Source organism: Eriocheir sinensis, unplaced genomic scaffold, assembly GCF_024679095.1.
Source record: "Eriocheir sinensis breed Jianghai 21 unplaced genomic scaffold, ASM2467909v1 Scaffold528, whole genome shotgun sequence".
In the NCBI taxonomy this organism is placed as follows: domain Eukaryota; kingdom Metazoa; phylum Arthropoda; class Malacostraca; order Decapoda; family Varunidae; genus Eriocheir; species Eriocheir sinensis.
In genome coordinates this window covers 293,102-312,127 of record NW_026111863.1, presented here as the reverse complement: position 1 = coordinate 312,127, position 19,026 = coordinate 293,102, and the positions used below count along the sequence as shown (strand labels likewise).

The 19,026-nt window shown below is 44.2% G+C and overlaps 1 protein-coding gene and 1 long non-coding RNA gene across 2 annotated transcripts in view; both read left to right on the top strand.

Moving 5' to 3' along the window:
* Positions 1-683: 683 nt before the first annotated feature.
* LOC126992944 (uncharacterized) lies at positions 684-844 on the top strand (the record flags this gene model as incomplete). The annotated part of the gene is given in 1 exon segment (XM_050851774.1): positions 684-844. A coding segment is annotated over 1 exon segment (147 nt), but the record flags the coding sequence as incomplete, so codon positions are not given.
* Positions 845-11,136: 10,292 nt separating this feature from the next.
* The window catches only part of LOC126992943 (uncharacterized), a 34,757-nt gene continuing 26,867 nt past the window's right edge, over positions 11,137-19,026 (top strand). The window contains exon 1 of the long non-coding RNA XR_007747181.1: positions 11,137-11,273. This is a non-coding gene — a long non-coding RNA (uncharacterized LOC126992943). The remainder of the gene's footprint in view (positions 11,274-19,026) is intronic.

Here is a 19,026-nt window from a genome sequence, read left to right as displayed (position 1 = left end):
GTAGACAGGTGTGTGAGGGAACAGCATGGGAGGTAGACAGGTGTGAGGGAACAGCATGGGAGGTATGGTGTGAGGGAAACAGTGGGAGGTAGACAGGTGTGAGGGAACAGCATGTGAGGTAGACAGGTGTGTGAGGGAACAGCGTGGGAGGTAGACAGGTGTGAGGGAACAGCGTGGGAGGTAGACAGGTGTGTGAGGGAACAGCGTGGGAGGTAGACAGGTGGAGGGAACAGTATGGGAGGTAGGCAGGTGTGTGAGGGAACAGCATGGGAGGTAGACAGGGTGTGAGGGAACAGACCCGGTAACACATTGCCTTGTACAGGAACTGGACCTCAAGACCAACCCCAAGCCGCTTGTTCATCCTGCACCTTCCTCTCGGCCAAGGTGCACCAGCAGACCTCACCTCCTGACGACGTAGGTGGAGCCGCCGGCTGGCCACCAAGCCTGTGGGGCCGCTTGCTGCCCAGGAAGCCCAGCAACCCTGCCCGCCAGACCACCGGCCAGGCCCAAGCCAACCAGTCTCACCAACCTCACCAAAGTCCCCCGCCCAGGACCCCCCTTGTACCCCCCAGACCGTCCTCCCATGGTGAGGGTCGCCTCTGAGCCAGTCTGAGCCTGGCTGCCCTCAGACTAGGCAGGGTCCCAGCAGAGGCATCCAAGCCATGCCCACCAGTAGCAGCACGACCGCCACCACCGCCGCCGCCACCAGGAGCAGCGGCGGCGGCGGCGCCGGCCAAGCCCAGTTGGGATGTAAGTTAGAGGCCACTCAGGGTCTTGGTGAGAGTCATGGAAAGTGCTTGGTCCCTGTTTGCATGTGTGGGTGTCCCTGAGTGCAGGTTTTGGGGCGTTTGAGCGGCAGGTTGGCCTCACCCTGACACTGGTTACTGCTCCCCACCGTCACCTGGGCCCTCCCTGGCACACCATGGCAAGGAGTGTGTGGAGTGTGTTTGCTCCCTGTGAGTGAGAGGATGTTTCCTGCTGTTCCTTGTGAGCTATCCACCAGTGTTGCAGGATGGTGCCACAGAGGAGAGAGACAGTGCCAGTGTGCTTAATTGCCAGAATGCCCCAGCAAGGACTCTTTCAGTGCTCCCCTTCTTGCCCTTCTCCCAGCAACCCAACTCAGGAAGCAAGAGCTGGGGAGGCCATGAGCTGGTTCTTGTTCCTTGGCGGCCATCCCCACTCGCCGGCGTGTCTGTGGGTGTGGCAGGACCTGGATGCACTGCTCCAGGCCAAGAGAGGAGGATGTACTGGTGTGGCTGGGTGGAGGTACACCTGTCAAAGAAAATCAGTCCTTAAGTATCTCTTCTTTAGACTTTTTATGTTGAATTTTTCTTCCTGAAGTGATTTCCTCCCAGTGGTGAAGGGAGCCAGACACCAGAAGGTTCTTGCCCAAGTGCTTTAGAACTGTTGTGTTTCCCTTGTGTGGCGGTTCAAAGAGTTCTTGTCGTGGGGAACTCAGTGCAGGTGTTCATGGCGTTATGTGTGTACTGAGGAGCTGAGAGATGAGTTTATAAGATTACTTGTGTGTTGAGCTGAAAGATAAGTTTTTAACATTGTCTGTGTGTTGAAGAGCCAAGAACGGAGTTTGTAAGATTATATGTGTGTTGAGGAGCTGAGAGATGAGTTTCTGTAATTATGGGGCTGGTTTGTTGTGGTTGAGGAGTGACTGAGTGTAGTTCTGAGTACTTGCGAGTGTGGTGCAGCCAAGTACAGGATGAGAGGAAAGCTTCTGTGTGGAATAGATGTGGATTCTTGTAGCTCTGCCCTTGCCTGAAGTCATCAGTATATGTTTCAGATTCAGTTATCCTCTTTAATGAGAAAAGGAGAAAGTATGAGGGCAAAAGGAGAACATATGATGGGAAAAAGAAAGTATGAGGGGAAAAGAGAAGGTATGAGGGAATAAGAAAGTATTAGGGCTAAAAAAAAAAAAAAAAAAATCTGTGTAAGGGATTAGTTGCCAGAAAGAGACACCAATTTGATTTCTTTTTCTTTACGGATAAAGGAGAAGCTATACAGAAAATAAAAGCTCACAATCTGCTTCTCAAACATCGGCTACAGAGAAAATTGCAGTTAATAGAGCTAGAAATGGAATCCAGATGTACCTATTCCACACATGAAGCTTTTTCCACATGAGTATTAAACTGTGCAAATGTTAAATGCTGTGTCCGGTTGCCCTTTGGTCTGTGGGGGCTGTGTAATGCCACCCACTGGTCCTCCGGTAGGGATGAGCACTGAGGCAAATGTGTATGACCAGGGTGAGGGAAGGAGTGTGTGTGTGTGTTTGTGTGTGTGTTATGCGTTCCATTGGGGGCGAGTGTGTTGTCTCGGGATTGGGAGTGAGTGAGTATGCTGGGGTGTTATGAGGAGGTTGTTTGAGGCATTACACCATTTCCCTCACAGACTGAAGGTTGAGGAGAGTGTGAGTGTGTCAGGGTGAGGGAGTCCGAGTTTAGGGTGTTATGGGGGACTGAAAGAGCCAATGTTGAGGCGAGTGTAAATGTGTCAGGGTGAGGGAGTTTAGGGTGTTGTGTGGGGGCTATGTAAGGCTGCCCACCATTACCCTAGAGAGACTGGATGTAGAGTGTGTGTCAGGGTGAGGGAGTGAGTGTATGTGTTGGGGTGACTGTCCTTCATTTGTCCTGTCATTTTTTATCTGTCCAGACAGGTGCTACTGTGGTGTCAGTGGTGGGAGTCCAGAGGCACCAGGTGTGTGGGTCCAGAGGTGCCAGAGATGTCAGTGTAGGGAAGGCCAGTGATGACAGTTTGGGCAGTCCAGTGGTGTCGGTACAGAGGTGCCAGTGGTGTGAATGTTCCAGTGGTGCCGGTGTATGAGTGTAGAGGTGTCAGTTGTGGCAGTCCAGAGTCTCCAGTGGTGTCTGTTTAGGGATGGCAGGTGGTGTGGTTCCAGAGGTTTGTGTTGGAGGGAGTCTTGAGCCACCAGTGCTATGTGTGGCTGGCTGTGGAGTCTCCTGGTCCTGCGTCTGGGTGTCTGGCGGCGTGATGGTTTGTCTGTCTCCTGCCGCTGTTGCTTGTGTGGTCGCCAGGGCATGAGAGGAAGTGTAAATAAACCAAGATCAAAAAAGACTGTCCATGTTGCTTTCTGAATGTGCGGCAGACGGGGATTTCTTGTTTTTTTTCCTATTTAAACGTGTAACTGATGAAAAGATTTATCCTTCTGTGGATGCATCATAGCTTAGGTCATTCGTTTATTCGGTCATTCACTGTTGATTATGAATGATGATTTTTTTTTTTTTTTTTTTTTTCCAGATCAACTCTTACTAACTTCATTATTTGAGGCAAAGGTTCAAGTGTGTGTCAGATTAATGAGAGTGTGGACTTTATTTTCTTCTCACACTCTTACGGAAAGGTTCAAGTGTGTGTCAGATTGCAGATTGATGAGAGTGTGTACTTTATTTTCTTCTCACACTCTTAGGGAAAGGTTCAAGTGTGTGTCAGATTGTAGATTGATGAGAGTGTACTTTATTTTCTTTTCACACTCCTAGGGAAAGGTTCAAGTGTGTGTCAGATTGTAGATTGATGAGAGTGTGTACTTTATTTTCTTTTCACACTCCTAGGGAAAGGTTCAAGTGTGTGTCAGATTGCAGATTGATGAGAGTGTGTACTTTATTTTCTCCTCACACTCTTGGGGAAAGGTTCAAGTGTGTGCCAGATTGTAGATTGATGAGAGTGTGCACTTTATTTTCTTCTCACACTCTTAGGGAAAGGTTCAAGTGTGTGTCAGATTAATGAGTGTGAACAGTATTTTTGCCCTCGTCAGACTAACATGGATTGCAAACTTTCTTTTCTCCCTTACACTTAATGCTTCTGACTAATGGGATTGTAAGCTCTTTTTCACCCTTTTCCCATTGTTTTCATCTGCAATGTTTTCCAAGTTACTGACAGTGTGTTGGTTTGGTTCGTCTGACTAGTGGGTGTAGGCTTTCTGTAACTGTCCTTTTCCCCTTTTCTTTTGTGTTTTGGTTGCTGTATTTCTTGAGATTTTGGCTCATTGGTGGCCACTTGTCGGGGGAGGAAGGGGATCTTGTTCCTAACCAATCACATATCACGAGACAGAGATGCTGCTGCCCTTGCGCTGCTCTCTCTCTCCCTTCTCATCGCACGCCTGTATCCTGCTGCCCTGGGACTGGCTGGGGCGGCCGAGGTGTGAGGAGCCAGTCGGTCAGGCAGTCAGGGGATGCCAAAGGAGGGTAATCACTGTCTTATCTTGTCTTTCCTTTGAAGATTTGCAGAAAAAAACTTCCTTGAGGGTGTTCATCAGTAGTTCTGTTGTGAAGGCAAGGATGAGGGTGAAGGGTGTGTGTCCATTATTATTATTATTATTATTATTATTATTATTATTATTATTATTATTATTATTATTATTATTATTATTATTATAGCCACCTGTGTATATTTTGGATTTTGTTCTTTTTTTGTGTGTGAGAGAGATTTACCATTATTACTTTTGTGTGTTTGTGTTTGGGAATTTATTTTCTTTGCTCTTCCTTGTATTATGATATATCGTATAGTTTGTTTAATCCTTAGTTACACACCTAACCGGTCCACCTTTCCATATATAGAGCACATAGTCTATTCGTTTATTGCGAGAACCAAATATTTCATGTAAGCCTTTTGTTATAGTTCTGCCTAATATATATATGTATGTATGTTATGTATTTATGTATATATTGCAAACGTGCATGTGGGTGTGCCTGTGTGTATGGGCTGTATTAACAGAAAACTCTATGGGCATGGTTGTGCAAAGTGTGGAGAGAGAGGTGTTGGTGTGGGGGTCATGTGTACGGCATTCTTTTTTCTTTTCTTAGTTTTCTCATTCAAGCCTCCATTCGTAGCCTGTCTTGTGGAGTCAGTGGCAGCACCAAGGGGGGGAGGAGGAAGGATTAACCCAGTAGCAGCGGGGATCATGTTTCTTAATGGTCCCTCCTAGCGAGAAAAATGAGAAAAAATCACCCCTCACACAAACCATTTCATAATATATATCAAAGCATTTGTGATCAGATTATGTATCATCCATTTTTGGGGGTAAATATCATGGCACAAATTAGGCCCGTCGCTGCTACCGGGTTAAAGCCCTCTCCGTTCTTTTCAGCTTCCCTTTAACCCCCTCATTAATTTGAATAGTTATGTTTCTCTCTTGACACAACCTCAGTTCCTTCCTGCCCTTGTACTAAAGAGCTCCTCCCTAAAATGTGTCCCTCAAAACAATGCAAGGAGCTGCCACTGTGTGAAATAGGGTCAGTCATTAGAGGGGATGCAGGTCAGCTTGTGTTAGTGTGGTCAGCAGGAAAAGGAGAAAGAATATTTTTCCTTGTAATACCTCTTGAAAAAAAAAAAGTAGAGTAATGTGTCCCCCAAAACAATGCAAGAAGCTGCCATCTGTATGAAATAGGGTCAGTCATTAGAGGGGATGCAGGTCAGCTTGTGTTAGTGTGGTCAGCAGGAAAAGGAGAAAGAATATTTTTCCTTGTAATACTTCTTGAAAAAAATAGTAAAGTAATGTGGAAGCACTTGTGAATGGGGTTTGTGGCACATGTTTTTGACGAGTTTCTTGTTTCTTTGGGTCAGATTCCACCGTGGTACTTTAGGAAAGGCAAATTTAGTACAACATCATTCAGTATTATAATTTGCTGGTCTGAGTTTAACAAGAGTATGGTAAGGTCATATACTGGAGGTGTTTGTTCATGTGTGTGTGAGAGAGAGAGACAGAGAGAGAGAAGACAAGAGAGCATACGCACCACTGTCTTAATCTTTGTCTCACTCACCGTTTGCTCTTGTCTGTGTTGTGTGCCTCAGAGCAAGCAGTCCAGCCATTTCCTGCCTTTTGAAACTTTTTGGCAAGTATTCTTCCAGGCCTCTCATTCACCCCTAGTTTTGAGAGCTTCCTCGTCCGCTTGGCAGGGCTCTCAAGGCCTGTGTTGTGTGTGCATCCCTGTAAATAGCACGGTGTTTAGGCCTGCAATAAACCAAGCCTTTGCATGGGTAAGCATAGCGTTGAAGGGACTGGAGGAACCACTCTGTACCATGACTACTGCGTCTTTGTGCGTGGCTCGAGTCTTTGGGAGGCGGCTGTGTCGTTAATCAATGTACGTGATTTCAAACGGTGTTATAATCTGCATGACGGTGTGGGTGTCGTATACGTACACTACTGTCTCGGTGTTCACACAGACCCGCAGTGCACAGCCATGCTAGTCCAGCGCACAGATTATTGGTGGGTGTGAGGATGCACCTATCTACGGCCCAAGGCAACCCTAGCCCCGCATCATCATCATCATCTTCTTCCCTCCTCTAGCATTTTATACTGTTTTAAGGTGGAGGTAACACGGTGTGAACACGCGGAACCTACTCTTGTTGAGCTCCTGGTACATGTTGCTGCTGCCGGTGTACAGCTCAGAGCCCGGCAGCCACCCACAGGCTCCCACACTACAGGCTCTGTTGTGGAAAAGAAGTGAAAAAGTTGCTTGTGGAAGAAGTGAAAGAGAGTTGTCTGGGAAAACTATGCCAACAAAAGTGAAAGAAAGTTGTCTTTGGAAAAAAAAAAATTATCTGGAAAGGAATGTCAACTTACATGTGCTTTTTGGTGGGTGTTATTGTTGTTACGTGTCATGGAAAGCAAGAAGCATCGACGAAGGCCAGGTGTAAAGTGTTCCTGCTGTGTGCTGTAAAAGTTGCCTCCACTTGTGTGTGTGTCTGTGTGTATGTGTCAGTGCTGGTGTGTGCTTTGGGCAATTGCCTTTTCTATCTTTGAATAATGTTAGATGAAGTCTTTTGGTACTACTTTACTGAGGCTTAGAGTCAGTCAACACTTGCCATTTTGCAGTACAGATATGTGTGTGCGTGTGTGTGGAGCTTTCCCAGGCTGGTGTTGTTCACTAATGGAGTTTTTGATCATTATTTCTCCACTCTGGTCTAGGACACGTGAAGTTGCTGCATTGTCTGGAGCTGTATTGCACACCTTTGGCGACCTGCTTGTAGTTTGTACCTTTGCACTTTTATGAAGCTGAGTCCCTGCACCTTTGGTTTAGCTGTTAAGTCCCACCAAGGCCAGAGCTGTATGCAGTCAGCCGGTGTTTGTTAGCTCACCAACGAGATAAAACAAACCGTCACCACCCTTTTGTCTCCGGGCATGTGTAGATGTGTACGTGGCCACAGCGTAGTCCCACAGCAACGTTTTTGTAGTCCAGTGTGTGTAGGGTAACTCAGCACCAGTAGTGTAGGTCAGGTGAGCTGTAGAGCTGGGGTGGTGTTGGGGGCAGGGATGGGGGTGATGGGGTAGTGAGAGCTGTCTTGTCCTCGCCACGACAATCATATGAGGCTGCTGCGGTGTGTTCCTTTGGCTTGTTTTCCCTTTGGCACAGGCCATGCATGGGGCTGGCTCAAGGGGTAGGTGAGCTGATGTCTGTACCTTGTTCAAATGAACTTGGCATATAAGCCCCGCCCCCTTCCTCATTGGTGTTTTTCACCAGCCAATCCACAAGGAAGCCATGCACCCTCCTCAAATGAGGCTGTGTGGGCCTGGTGGATGCTGGGAAAGGTTGAGTCTTACTGACGGCTGTTGGGCTGACATGGCAGAGCATATTTGTCAAGTTGATTTGAGCAGAGTACAAGTGTAGTTCTTGCACTGTTGTCAGTGAGTGAGTTCCTTTCTCACAGTTGTTGAGTTCAAGTTTATGGTCGCGTCTCCTTCAGTCACTCTCTTTTTGGGTCCCGTTAGAGGGCCGCCCACTCTATGCTGACACTAGAGAAAGCCTTGTCTTGTCACCTGTATCCAGAGGAGAGGTGTGTGGATGGGGTTTAGCATGGAAAAACAGAGGTAATTAGTTCTAGTGTATTCTTAAGGTGGAGCTTCCATGAGTCTTTCCATGCTAAAGCTGCCAGTCACAATGCTGAATTTATGATGAAAAAAAGCTAAAAATGTAAACTTGTAAATTGCTATTGAATTTTGGATTTTTCTGATTGCCGAGCATCATTTTTTAACTTTTGAGTGAATTTTTAAGCTTAATCAGAGAGGTGAAAAGAAGTTTGAATTAGATGTACAGTAAACGGGGAAGTATTAGATGTAGATTGTTTCAAGGATGCTGTACACTCTTGTGAGTGTGATGGCGTGGTGTGTAGTGAGAGGACAAACAAGGTCAGTAATTCATCACTTCAGAGCTGCTTCAGTGGCCTCAGTTGTCTTAAAGGGGGGGCGGGGAGGGTGCCATCAGCATGGACTGCTGGGGTCTGGGGGCGTTCCCAGAAAAGTTTTGAGAAAAAAAAAATTGGTGCATTTGGGTTGATTCTGAGGATCTGAAATTCCAATTTGACTACTATTCTATATTACCTCTGATTATTTTGGGTATACATGACTGGGTTGACTGATGGCACTGTGCATTATGTGGAATCTAAAACCAAACTGTTGCTCACATGTTAGTGAAGAAGGAAACAGTAGATCAGTGTTACAGAGTAAAGTGATGTGACATGACAATCACTGTGTGAGGATGTACAGGTGTGTTAAACAGGCATTAATGCGGCAGTACATTCCAAAAGCATGGATTTCTCATTTTATGAATCAAGATAATATTATCTTACAAAAGAATGGAATCATTTTCAACAAAGGCAGCTTGGTGGAGAGGGAGGGAGGAAAGTTAGGGGTGAGGTAATGTGGTGGTGGTGGTGGTGGTTGTGGCAGTGGTGGTGATGACAGAAAATGTTTGTCTTGCTTATTGAAAGATGGAAACAGTACAATACAATTTTCCTCAGAATATTGGGTCATGGCCACATTACTGCGTGTTAGTGGTCTTGGTTTGTGTCCACATGGCCAAGGCTGTGTCCCTTGAACATGAGTTTTAGGAGACTGGAAACAAGGATGAAGTGTTCAACCTTTCCTTTACTGGCTCTTATAAATGTGAATATTATTGTTTCTGGATTGACAGCTTGGTTTGTTGTGTTTAAAAGTTAAATGAATTTCCTTTGTCATTTTTGGTTGTTGAATGAACATGATGTTGGAAAAGTAGACTTCAAACTGGTGTATCAATCTATCTGTGAACTGTTTTTGTTACTTGATGGCCATGGAAACTGTAGTGAGCCTTTGGGTTTGCATATTTGTCTCCGGCTGTCATCTCTTTACGTGGTTCGGCCTGGTGGAGCAAGCAGGTGACGGAATTAGGTATTCATGGGCTTGTAAGTTTACTTTGCAGTGGAAAAAAGTATTCATAGTATATTGAGGTAAAATATCAAACATTGTAAATGTGATTATTTGTATTGTAATTCATGATTATTATTATTATTATTATTATTATTATTATTATTATTATTATTATTATCATCATCATCAATGTTATTATTTTTGTATTAAAAGCAATGATGAGATTAATATTACTACTACTGCTACCATTACAACAACTACTACTACTACTACTACTACTACTACTACTACTACTACTACTACTACTACTACTACTACTACTACCACTACTACTACTAGTACTACTACTAAAACTACTACTACTACCATCATCACTACTACCACCATGATCACTACAGCTGCATTAACAGGACGAAACAATAACAACAACAACAACTACTACTTCTACTACTACTACTACTACTACTACTACTACTACTACTACTACTACTGTATTTTTGTCGGTATTCATTGATGTCGTGGGAGAGGGGGGGAGGGAGGGAGAGCGAGGAGAGAGAGAGGAGTGGAGGGTTGAAAATAAATGACACTATTTTCTCTTAGACTTTTTTCATTACTTGTCCCATTCCCCGCGGAGTGTTCAGGAGACGGAGGCGGCTCAAGGGCTGCTTATAAAGGAGAGACGGCAGGGTTAGTCAGCCGTGGTGTGTAGTACTGTTACTTATATGTTAGTGTTACCTGTGTGCTGCATCAACTCAACGATCCATCTTAAAAGAAGGGAAGATCAAGAAGCAGGTCCCCAAAATATCTCACTTATATAGGCTACTTCTTTACTTTTTTTATTCATGTATAATTGTGAACGTACTACCTACAAAGATGGATTACCTGTTTAGAAATACTTATATAGGTAATGAGGTGGGAAAAAAATACAGAGAGATCAGGGCCAGGAATCACTGCAATGAACAAGAACAATTGCATACGGTTGAAAAACAAATAAAGGTGGAAGGCATGATGAAGTTAATTAAAATCAAAGTGGCAATGGTCAGGGCCAAGGGTTATACCTCCTTGGTCGTGATAGTGATGCGGGAGGGAGGACGGCAGACAAGTGGCAGAGGGGAAATAACTAATTGAAACAGACCCAAGGGGAGGCTGCTCACCAGAAGATATAAAACAGAAAATAGATAGGACGTTCACAGCGAGACTGGACACTCGAGGGACAGGAAACTAATAAAGAAAAAAAAAAGAAAAAAAACGGAACGAGGTCCTTGTCGAGGAGAAAGTTAAGGAGTGAGTTAATAGTTTTTGGAAATTATAATAAAGAGCAGGATCAATAAAACTAATATAAGTATCTGAAATTAAGTTGTAGTTATTCAGCATAGTCAAATGTATGATGTAATTAGGTAAATTAATTAAAGGTTGGGACGAGGTCAAAGAACTGCCAGCAGAGTTAATAGCTACCAATAATGTAATCTGTAATTTAATCTCCTTCATTATTGCCTTTGCTCTTGTACGGCTAACGGGCGGCAGAGGCAGGATTGGCAGCCATGGGGAGCATACGCCTGGGGGAGCGTCGCTTCACTCACTCGCCGCCTCTACTCCAGCGGTTCTCTCGATCAAGCTTCGACGCAGCTGTCCTGTCCATCTCAAGTCTTTCCCAGCGGTCGTTCGACTTGACCCATCCATGAGTTACGTGGGCGTCCCCTTGCATGGTCTCCACTCAGGTTGTCTCGTACAAAAACAACCTTATGCGCAGGATCACCGTCTGGGAGGCGCGCCACGTGCCCATGTACTAAGTCGCGGCTGAATGGCCGACCAGGAATTGCCAGGTGAAAAGCCGCCTTCATGCTGGCAGAGGTAGTAGCCGTCAATAATGATATTTCTAATTCCATTTCCTTCAATATTTACCTATCTCCATAAAAATACACAAGGAGAGAATTAAAAGAAAAAGAAAGTGGGGTTGGTAGACTTGGTGGCGGCGACAACGGCGGGGTTGGCGGCCATGGCCCAGCGCTGCCATGGCGGCGTCGCGGGGAAGTGTGTGGAGCGTCTTCGAGGTGAAAACTTCCACGTCTTCCATCCGTCGCGACACCCACAGGAAGGACAGGCGCTCCTCCCCCGCCAGGTGCACCAGGTGAGTGCCCGGGCTAGATCAACAGAATATATTATGGTGATCTAGTGCCCGGGAACACACACCTGCCCGGGCGTCCCTGCAGGGCGAGTATCGGCCGCCTCGCGTGCTCGGAGCGGCGGCCTCTGTGGCGCTGCGAGCCGAGTGTCGGTCATGGCGCCACACGTGTTGGTGCGTCAGCCTCAGCACACACCTGTAGGCCCTGACGGTACAGCACCACCACACACCTGTAGGCCCTGACGGTACAGCACCACCACACACCTGTAGGCCCTGACGGTACAGCACCACCACACACCTGTAGGCCCTGACGGTACAGCACCACCACACACCTGTAGGCCCTGACGGTACAGCACCACCACACACCTGTAGGCCCTGACGGTACAGCACCACCACACACCTGTAGGCCCTTACGGTACAGCACCACCACACACCTGTAGGCCCTGACGGTACAGCACCACCACACACCTGTAGGCCCTGACGGTACAGCACCACCACACACCTGTAGGCCCTGACGGTACAGCACCACCACACACCTGTAGGCCCTGACGGTACAGCACCACCACACACCTGTAGGCCCTGACGCAGTGTTGCCAGATTATCGTATTCACCATATTGTATTCATCATTTGCAAGATTCAAACTCTAGTACCTACACAAATGACGATCGAAAATTGAAGTTAGCGTTAAAACTCTTATTTATTGATGTTTCTTTGCTTTTTGCTTTAGTTATCGGTCAGAACTACGAAAATGCAATGCGATGAGTACGATAATTTGGCAACGCTGCCCTGACGGTACAGCACCACCACACACCTGCGGGCCTTGGCGGTACAAATAACTGAGTCTCCTCTTTGGTGTGGAATTATTTAGGGGGGAGTCATGTTTCCCCTCATTCCCCTTACTTTCCTCTTTCCGTTCAATTACAGCCTCTCCTGTACCTGAACGAAAAGAGAAAAGTAAATATAATGAGAGGAGACATAACTCCCTCCTGCTAAATATTGACTATTTTTTCGCGTAGAAAAATTACGTTTCGCCTGTGGTGCTAGAAGGCTTTTTTGTTTGGCTCTTATGGTCGGCAATTATTATTTTTTCCGGTGTGATGTCAAGAGATTTCCCACCATCATGAGCTGTTCCCTGATATGCACATGTGGAATCTTTGTTTACAATAATTTCATTCACTGCTTTTGAGTTTTTTTGTGGCTTGTGATTAGGTTATTCATTATCTTATGGTTTGTCTTTTGTCTCCTCAGTTCAGGCTGAAATGTGCCTTATATGTCAGCTATTATTAGGCGTGTATCCATTGAACCTGACGGAGAATCAAAAAAGGACTTTTGAGGAGATAGGAGGAAAAAAGAGAAAATAGGAAAGCTTATTATATATAATCTAATAAAGAACTTGCTGCTGTGAATGAGCCGTTTGTAAATAAAACCTGGACAGCTTGCGCATGTTCAGATCAGGGAGGAAGACGCCACGTGCACCGGACATTCATAGAGCAGCACTACACACTGAGCCAAGGTTTAGGTGTAAAATGTAAGAGTGTGTGGCGGTACGCACCGTCATCTTGTATAACACACTTTGCTCCACTTCTTCCTTCCTTCCTCAGTTTCTTCCTTCTCTCTCTCCCTTCTCTTCTCTGCCTCCTTCTCCATTTATCTCCTTTCTTCGCAATCCTTTCATTTTCCACTTTTTCTTCACTCCTCAGTGCTCTGCAAACCTTTCTCACAGCCTCCAGGTTCCAGGAAGCGCAGTGAAACATGAGAGGTTTTCAAAACGCATACGCCGTGTTTAGAAATGGCAGTGTGTTTCTCATTTCTTTATGACTCACACATTTCATGACTATTTTCACCGTTGTTTTGATCTCTTCACTCTTATCTTTGGCTTTCCGGAAGGTTCAATTTTTTTTTGAATACATATACGTCAAGAGAAGAGCAGGTGGTTAAGTAGGAAACGAGATACCAGCGCGTCCATAACACCAGTCTGTACCCACTAAACAAGACCAAGACACCAGCTAGGTCAGCACTGCTTGAGATATACCACAGTCCACTCAGCTTCGCCATGCAGACAAAATGGCAGCTAGAACACACACGCACACACTGCAACAACTCTCAACCTGCGGAACAAGAACTAACATTTTTTCTCCTCCGTGCTGCACGCCACGCTTAACTAACCACATGGATGAGGCTTGCAAAGCTTTTAATAGTGTGTGTGGTAATGTGGTGCTTCTTTCAGCCTTTTCAGTTGTTATTCTGAGACTCTTCATCTGTTGCAGGACTGTACTTTGGTCCTAATGTTACCAAATTATTGCATTGACGATAGTAAAAACTGTCGTAACCGCACAAATAACGATTTCCAATTAAAGATATTGTTAAAACCGGTATTTATTGATGTTTTTTTTTGCAATTGTTATGAGGTGTGTGTGTGTGTGTGTGTGTGTGCAGTCTGGTAACGCGGGTGGGCCTTCTATGATCTATTGTTCTTTATTTTGCTTATCATGTACCGTGTGTCCTGCTGTCTATAAACTATCTATGTCTATATTTGTCTGTCTGTCTATTTCTGTTCATATCCTTATCTATCTATTTATTTATCCATCTATATACTCATCTATCCCTATTCATATTTATCAATCTACCTACCTATCTATCTATCTATCCATCTATCTGTCTATCTATCTATCTATCTATCTATCTATCTATCTATGTATCTTTCTATCTGCCTATTCAGTTATCTCTGTCTGTTTATCTATATATGTAAATGTGTGTATGCCCAAGTGTATGTATGAACGTGTGTGTGTGTGTGTGTGTGTGTGTGTGTGTGTGTAAACAAACGCTCGAGGCAGTTCCTAGCGCCCTCTGGAGGCTGTATCCTCTTGGGGTTACTTGAGGAGGAGGTATCTCTCTCTCTCTCTCTCTCTCTCTCTCTCTCTCTCTCTCTCTCTCTCTTGAAGGCGGCTGCAGGGAAATCAGACCGTGTTTTGTGTCTTGAGTCTGTCTGTCGGTCTTTCATAATGGCTGAGGAGGAGGAGGAGGAGGAGGAGGAAAAAGAAAAAGGAGGAATAGGAGGAGGAGGAAGAGGAGGAGGAGTCTGGGGAAGGAGGAGGAGGAGGAGGAGAAACGGATCGCAATGCTTTTCTCAGGGTTGAATTCTCTCTTTCTCTTTATTTTCTCCTTTTCCTTATTTATCATGTTCTTTTCTTGTTGTGTTCAGGTCATTTGCTTTATTATTACTATTATTACTACTATTACTATTATTATTACTACTATTACTATTACTATTACTACTATTACGATTTCTACAACTACTATTACGATTACTATTATTACTATTACGATTACTATTACTACTATTACGATTTCTACAACTACTATTACGATTACTATTACTACTATTACAATTTCTACAACTACTATTACGATTACTATTTTTTTTTTACAGCTAAGGAGACAGTTCAAGGGCGTAAAGAAAAAAAAAAAAAGCCCGCTACTAACTGCTCCTGAATATTAATTACTGAATATTAATTACTAGGTACTATTGCTACTACCAGCGCGTGAGGCTCCTTGTGCTCGTCCTAACACGCCGGGGAGGGACAGGTGAAGGTAACGGAGGTCCAGTCATTAAGGTAACACACGGGAAGGATTTTGATACCATATTCACTGAGCTTCATATTCTGGAACATTTCGGGGTCCACATAGGTAGTCACGTTTGGCAAGGCTTTCATAGAGGTTGTGTTAGTGTTTCCATGGGTAGTTTTGTGAGCCTAGTGTGATAGTTTGACAAGGCTTTTGGACCATGAATGCAGGGGTGTGGAGTCGGGAGTTAAAATTTTCCGACTCCGACTCCGACTCCGGGAAATTTTAAAGTTGCGACTCCGACTCCGACTCCGACTCCGACTTCGACTCCGACTCCGGGCTAAATTACTGATGTTATCTTCCGCACCACAAATTTTCGCTCACACGTCGAGATAAACAAATAAATGGTCACTCGCTTCCTCTTGGCTTTGATTGTAGTTTAGTGTGTGCTCTCTCTCTCTCTCTCTCTTCTATTTATCCATCTATATCTATGTATCTTTAACATTATCTCTGTCTATCCTCTATCTATGTCAATCGCGCTGTCTATTTATTTTTATCTATCTATTTTTAAACTTCTTTCATCTCTCTCTCTCTCTCTCTCTCTCCTCCGTCATGTGCTTTCTTCGGTTAATTAAAGTGTCCATAAAACTGCCCCATTTATATTCATGCTCATCAAAATTTTTAATGATACGCTCTTCATTTAGTCCGCGTCCTCCTCCTTCCTTCTTGTTCTTGTTGTTCTTCTTCTTCATGTTGTTCTTCTTCTTCATGTTGTTCTCCGCGTCAGTGTTCGCTCACATCCATATCTCTATTGGTTTGTTGTGTTCCTTTGATATTCTGTTTTCTTTCTTTTATTTCCTTCTTCCTTCTTTTCTTCCTTCTTTCTCCTTTTCTTTTTTCATTCTTTTATTATTTCTTTTCTTTTTTCTTTCAGTCATTCTTTCTTATTTTCCTGTTTATCTTCTTATTTTTCTTCTTCTTCTTCTTCTTCTTCTTCTTCTTCTTCTTCTTCTTCTTCTTCTTCTTTCATCACCAACAAGCTCTCCTACTCGTCTGTCGTTTTCCTCCTCCTCTTGCTCGTCCTCCTCCTCCTCCTCCTCCTCCTCCTCCTCCTCTTCCTCCTCCTCCTCCCCCTCCCCCCCTTCTTGCTCCAGCTTCCAAACAATGCAACAGCCATTATCATCTGCATTCTCTCCCTCCCTCTTCCCTCCCTCCTTTAGTTCCTTCCCTTCTCTTCCGTCCTTTCCTCCTTTCTTTCCTTCCGTCCGTTCGCTCTCGCCCTGCTGCCCGCTTTGTCCGACACACACACAGATCAAAGGCACCTGGCGGAACATTTAGTTGAGTACCTTTCCTGTTTTCTTCGCTCACCTGTGCAACTACTGATTATAGGGACAGGTGAGGTAAAGGAGGGAGAGTAGGAGGAAAGAAGGGAGGAGGAAGGAAAGAAGTAATGAGAAGGAAAGAAGATTTGAAGAAGTGTATGAGGAAGGAAAGGAAGTTGGAAAGTAGAAGTGAAGGAAAAGGAGGAAGAGAGGGAGGGAAGAGGAGACGAAAAGAGTAGGAATATATAGAATGGGAAAGGAGAAGAGAAAGGACGAGGAAAAGGGAAGGAAGGAAGACAGGGGTTAGGAAGAAATGGGAAAGGGAGATGAGAAGTGAAGGAAAGGGATTGAAATGACGAAAGATAATGTAAATAGAGAAAGAAGTGATTAGGTAAGAATGAAAAGAACATGGGAGAAAGATGGAAAATAGACATAACGTAGATAAGAGCAAAATGGAGCTGAAGTAGTTAAGAGGAAATAGAAGGAAACGGAGGAAATGAGAAGGTGGATTGGATAAAATGGGGAAAGAAAGAAAAAAAGATGGAAATTAAGATAGAGTAAAGGAAGGATATAAATGAAAGGAAAGGAGGGAAGGAGGGAAGTGGACGAAGGCAGAAAATCAAGGGCATACAAAAGAAAAGGAATAAGGAAAGAAGGAAGTAGAGGCAGAAGTCGGACGAAAAGCTTTAGAGATGGAATGAGAGAAATACAATGAGTGAAAAGAAGATTGATAAAGGGATGGTAAAGGAGATCATTTGAGAAGGAAGGGGAGAAGAGTAGGAAGGAAGGGAGGAAGGAAGGAAGGAGGGAAGGAAGGAAAAAAGAAGATAAACTGAAGGAAAGGGGAAAAAATAATAGAATATACATAGGAATACATAGGAAGAACAAACACCAGAAGACCTGGCGGTCTATGGCGAGGGTGTCTGTTTACTACCGCTACTACTAGTAATCTACGTGTGGTAAGACAGGATAGAATAGGTGAAGGCTCCTCCCCACCCACCTCTCCCTTCGGCAATGTGTCGGCAGGAAATAGTTAGAAGAGAACACCATGTGCCTTTAAGGAAGAAAGGGACATGGAAATTTTACAGTAAAGAGAGAAATGAGAGGAGATTACTACCCTTAACTTACGCTATTGGTGACCTGAGCTATGGGGGAAATTATTAAGTCGTCAGGTTGGCGCCGTGCTGCAGTGTGCCTGAAACATACGAAAAGGGTCAGTAAAATCTTATATCCCTCAAGTACTTATCCAATGAAGACTTGAAGCTATTGATACTCTGCGCTAACTAACCAGCACCACCACCACCATCATCATCACCACCATCATCATCACCACCACCACCACCACTACCACCACTACCACCACCACCATCATCAATTACGATATATCTTTTTTCATTTTCGATTCATCTGTTTGTTAAAAAAATTCGCTGTCTATTTTTTTCTGTTTTCTCTTTCGTTTATTTTTAATTTTTTCGTTTTTTGACCATTTTTTCTTTCGTTTATTTCTGTTTGTTTAAGTTTTTCGTTTTTTTTACCTCTGTTTTTTTCTTTCGTTATTTGTTTGTTTATTTTTTTTTTACTTTGTTTTCTTTCGTTTATTTGTTTATTTTTTTCGCTGTTTTGTTACCTATGTTTTTTCTTTCGTTTATTTTTGTTTGTATAAGTTTTTCGTAGTTTTTTCTGTTTGTGTTACTTTATTTTTGTCTCTCGCTGTTTCTTTAATCATTTAACTATTTTTCTTTTTTTTTTTTTTTTTTTTTTTAGTTTTATCCGTTCTTTCATTTTTTTCGTTGCCTGCTTCTTTATCTTTTTTTTTCTGTATGATAATTTTTTTGGGTGTTTTGAGGAAATTTTCAAACTTCTTTTTATTGTTTGTGTTTTGTCTTGGATCCATGTTGGGGGAAGGCTCCAAATTGTTGCTTTATTCGAAAACTTAAAGGGCGGTGTGCTGTCAACTCTCTCTCTCTCTCTCTCTCTCTCTCTCTCTCTCTCTCTCTCTCTCTCTCGACCACTCATCTTTAGCCCTCCCCACTCCAACAGAATGACACTGTTAGCCGGGTCTGTCTGTTTGTCTGTCTATCTGTCTGTCTGTCTGTCTTATCCTCTCTCTATCTTCCTCCATTCTGACCTCTCCTTCCATCCATTCTCCTTACATACATACATACATACATACAGACAGACAGACAGACGGACAGACAGAGAAACCGACATATTTAAAAAACTTGATTAATTTTATTTTTACCTGAGAGAGAGAGAGAGAGAGAGAGAGATTTTTTTTTTACAACTCAAGCACACACACAAAAAAAAAAAAAACTAATAAAAAAAGCCCGCTAATCGCTGCTCCCATAAAAGAATCAGAAGAGGTGGCCAAAAGCAAGGTCAAATTCGGGAGGAGAGGTGTTCTGATACCCTCCTCTTGAAAGAGTTCAAGTCGTAGGCAGGAGGAAATACAGATGAAGGAAGATTGTTCCAGAGTTTACCAGCGTGAGGGATGAAAGAGTGAAGATGCTGGTTAACTCTTGCATGAGGGGTTTGGACAGTATAGGGATGAGCATGAGTAGAAAGTCGTGTGCAGCGGGGCCGCGGGAGGGGGGGAGGCATGCAGTTAGCAAGTTCAGAAGAGCAGTCAGCGTGGAAATATCGATAGAAGATAGAGAGGCAACATCGCGGCGGAATTTAAGAGGTAGAAGACTATCAGTATGAGGAGAGCTGATGAGACGAAGAGCCTTAGCCTCCGCTCTGTCCAGAAGAGCTGTGTGGGTGGAGCCCCCCAACACGTGAGATGCATACTCCATACGAGGGCGGACAAGGCCCCTGTATATGGATAGCAACTGCGCGGGGGAGAAGAACTGGCGGAGACGATACAGAACGC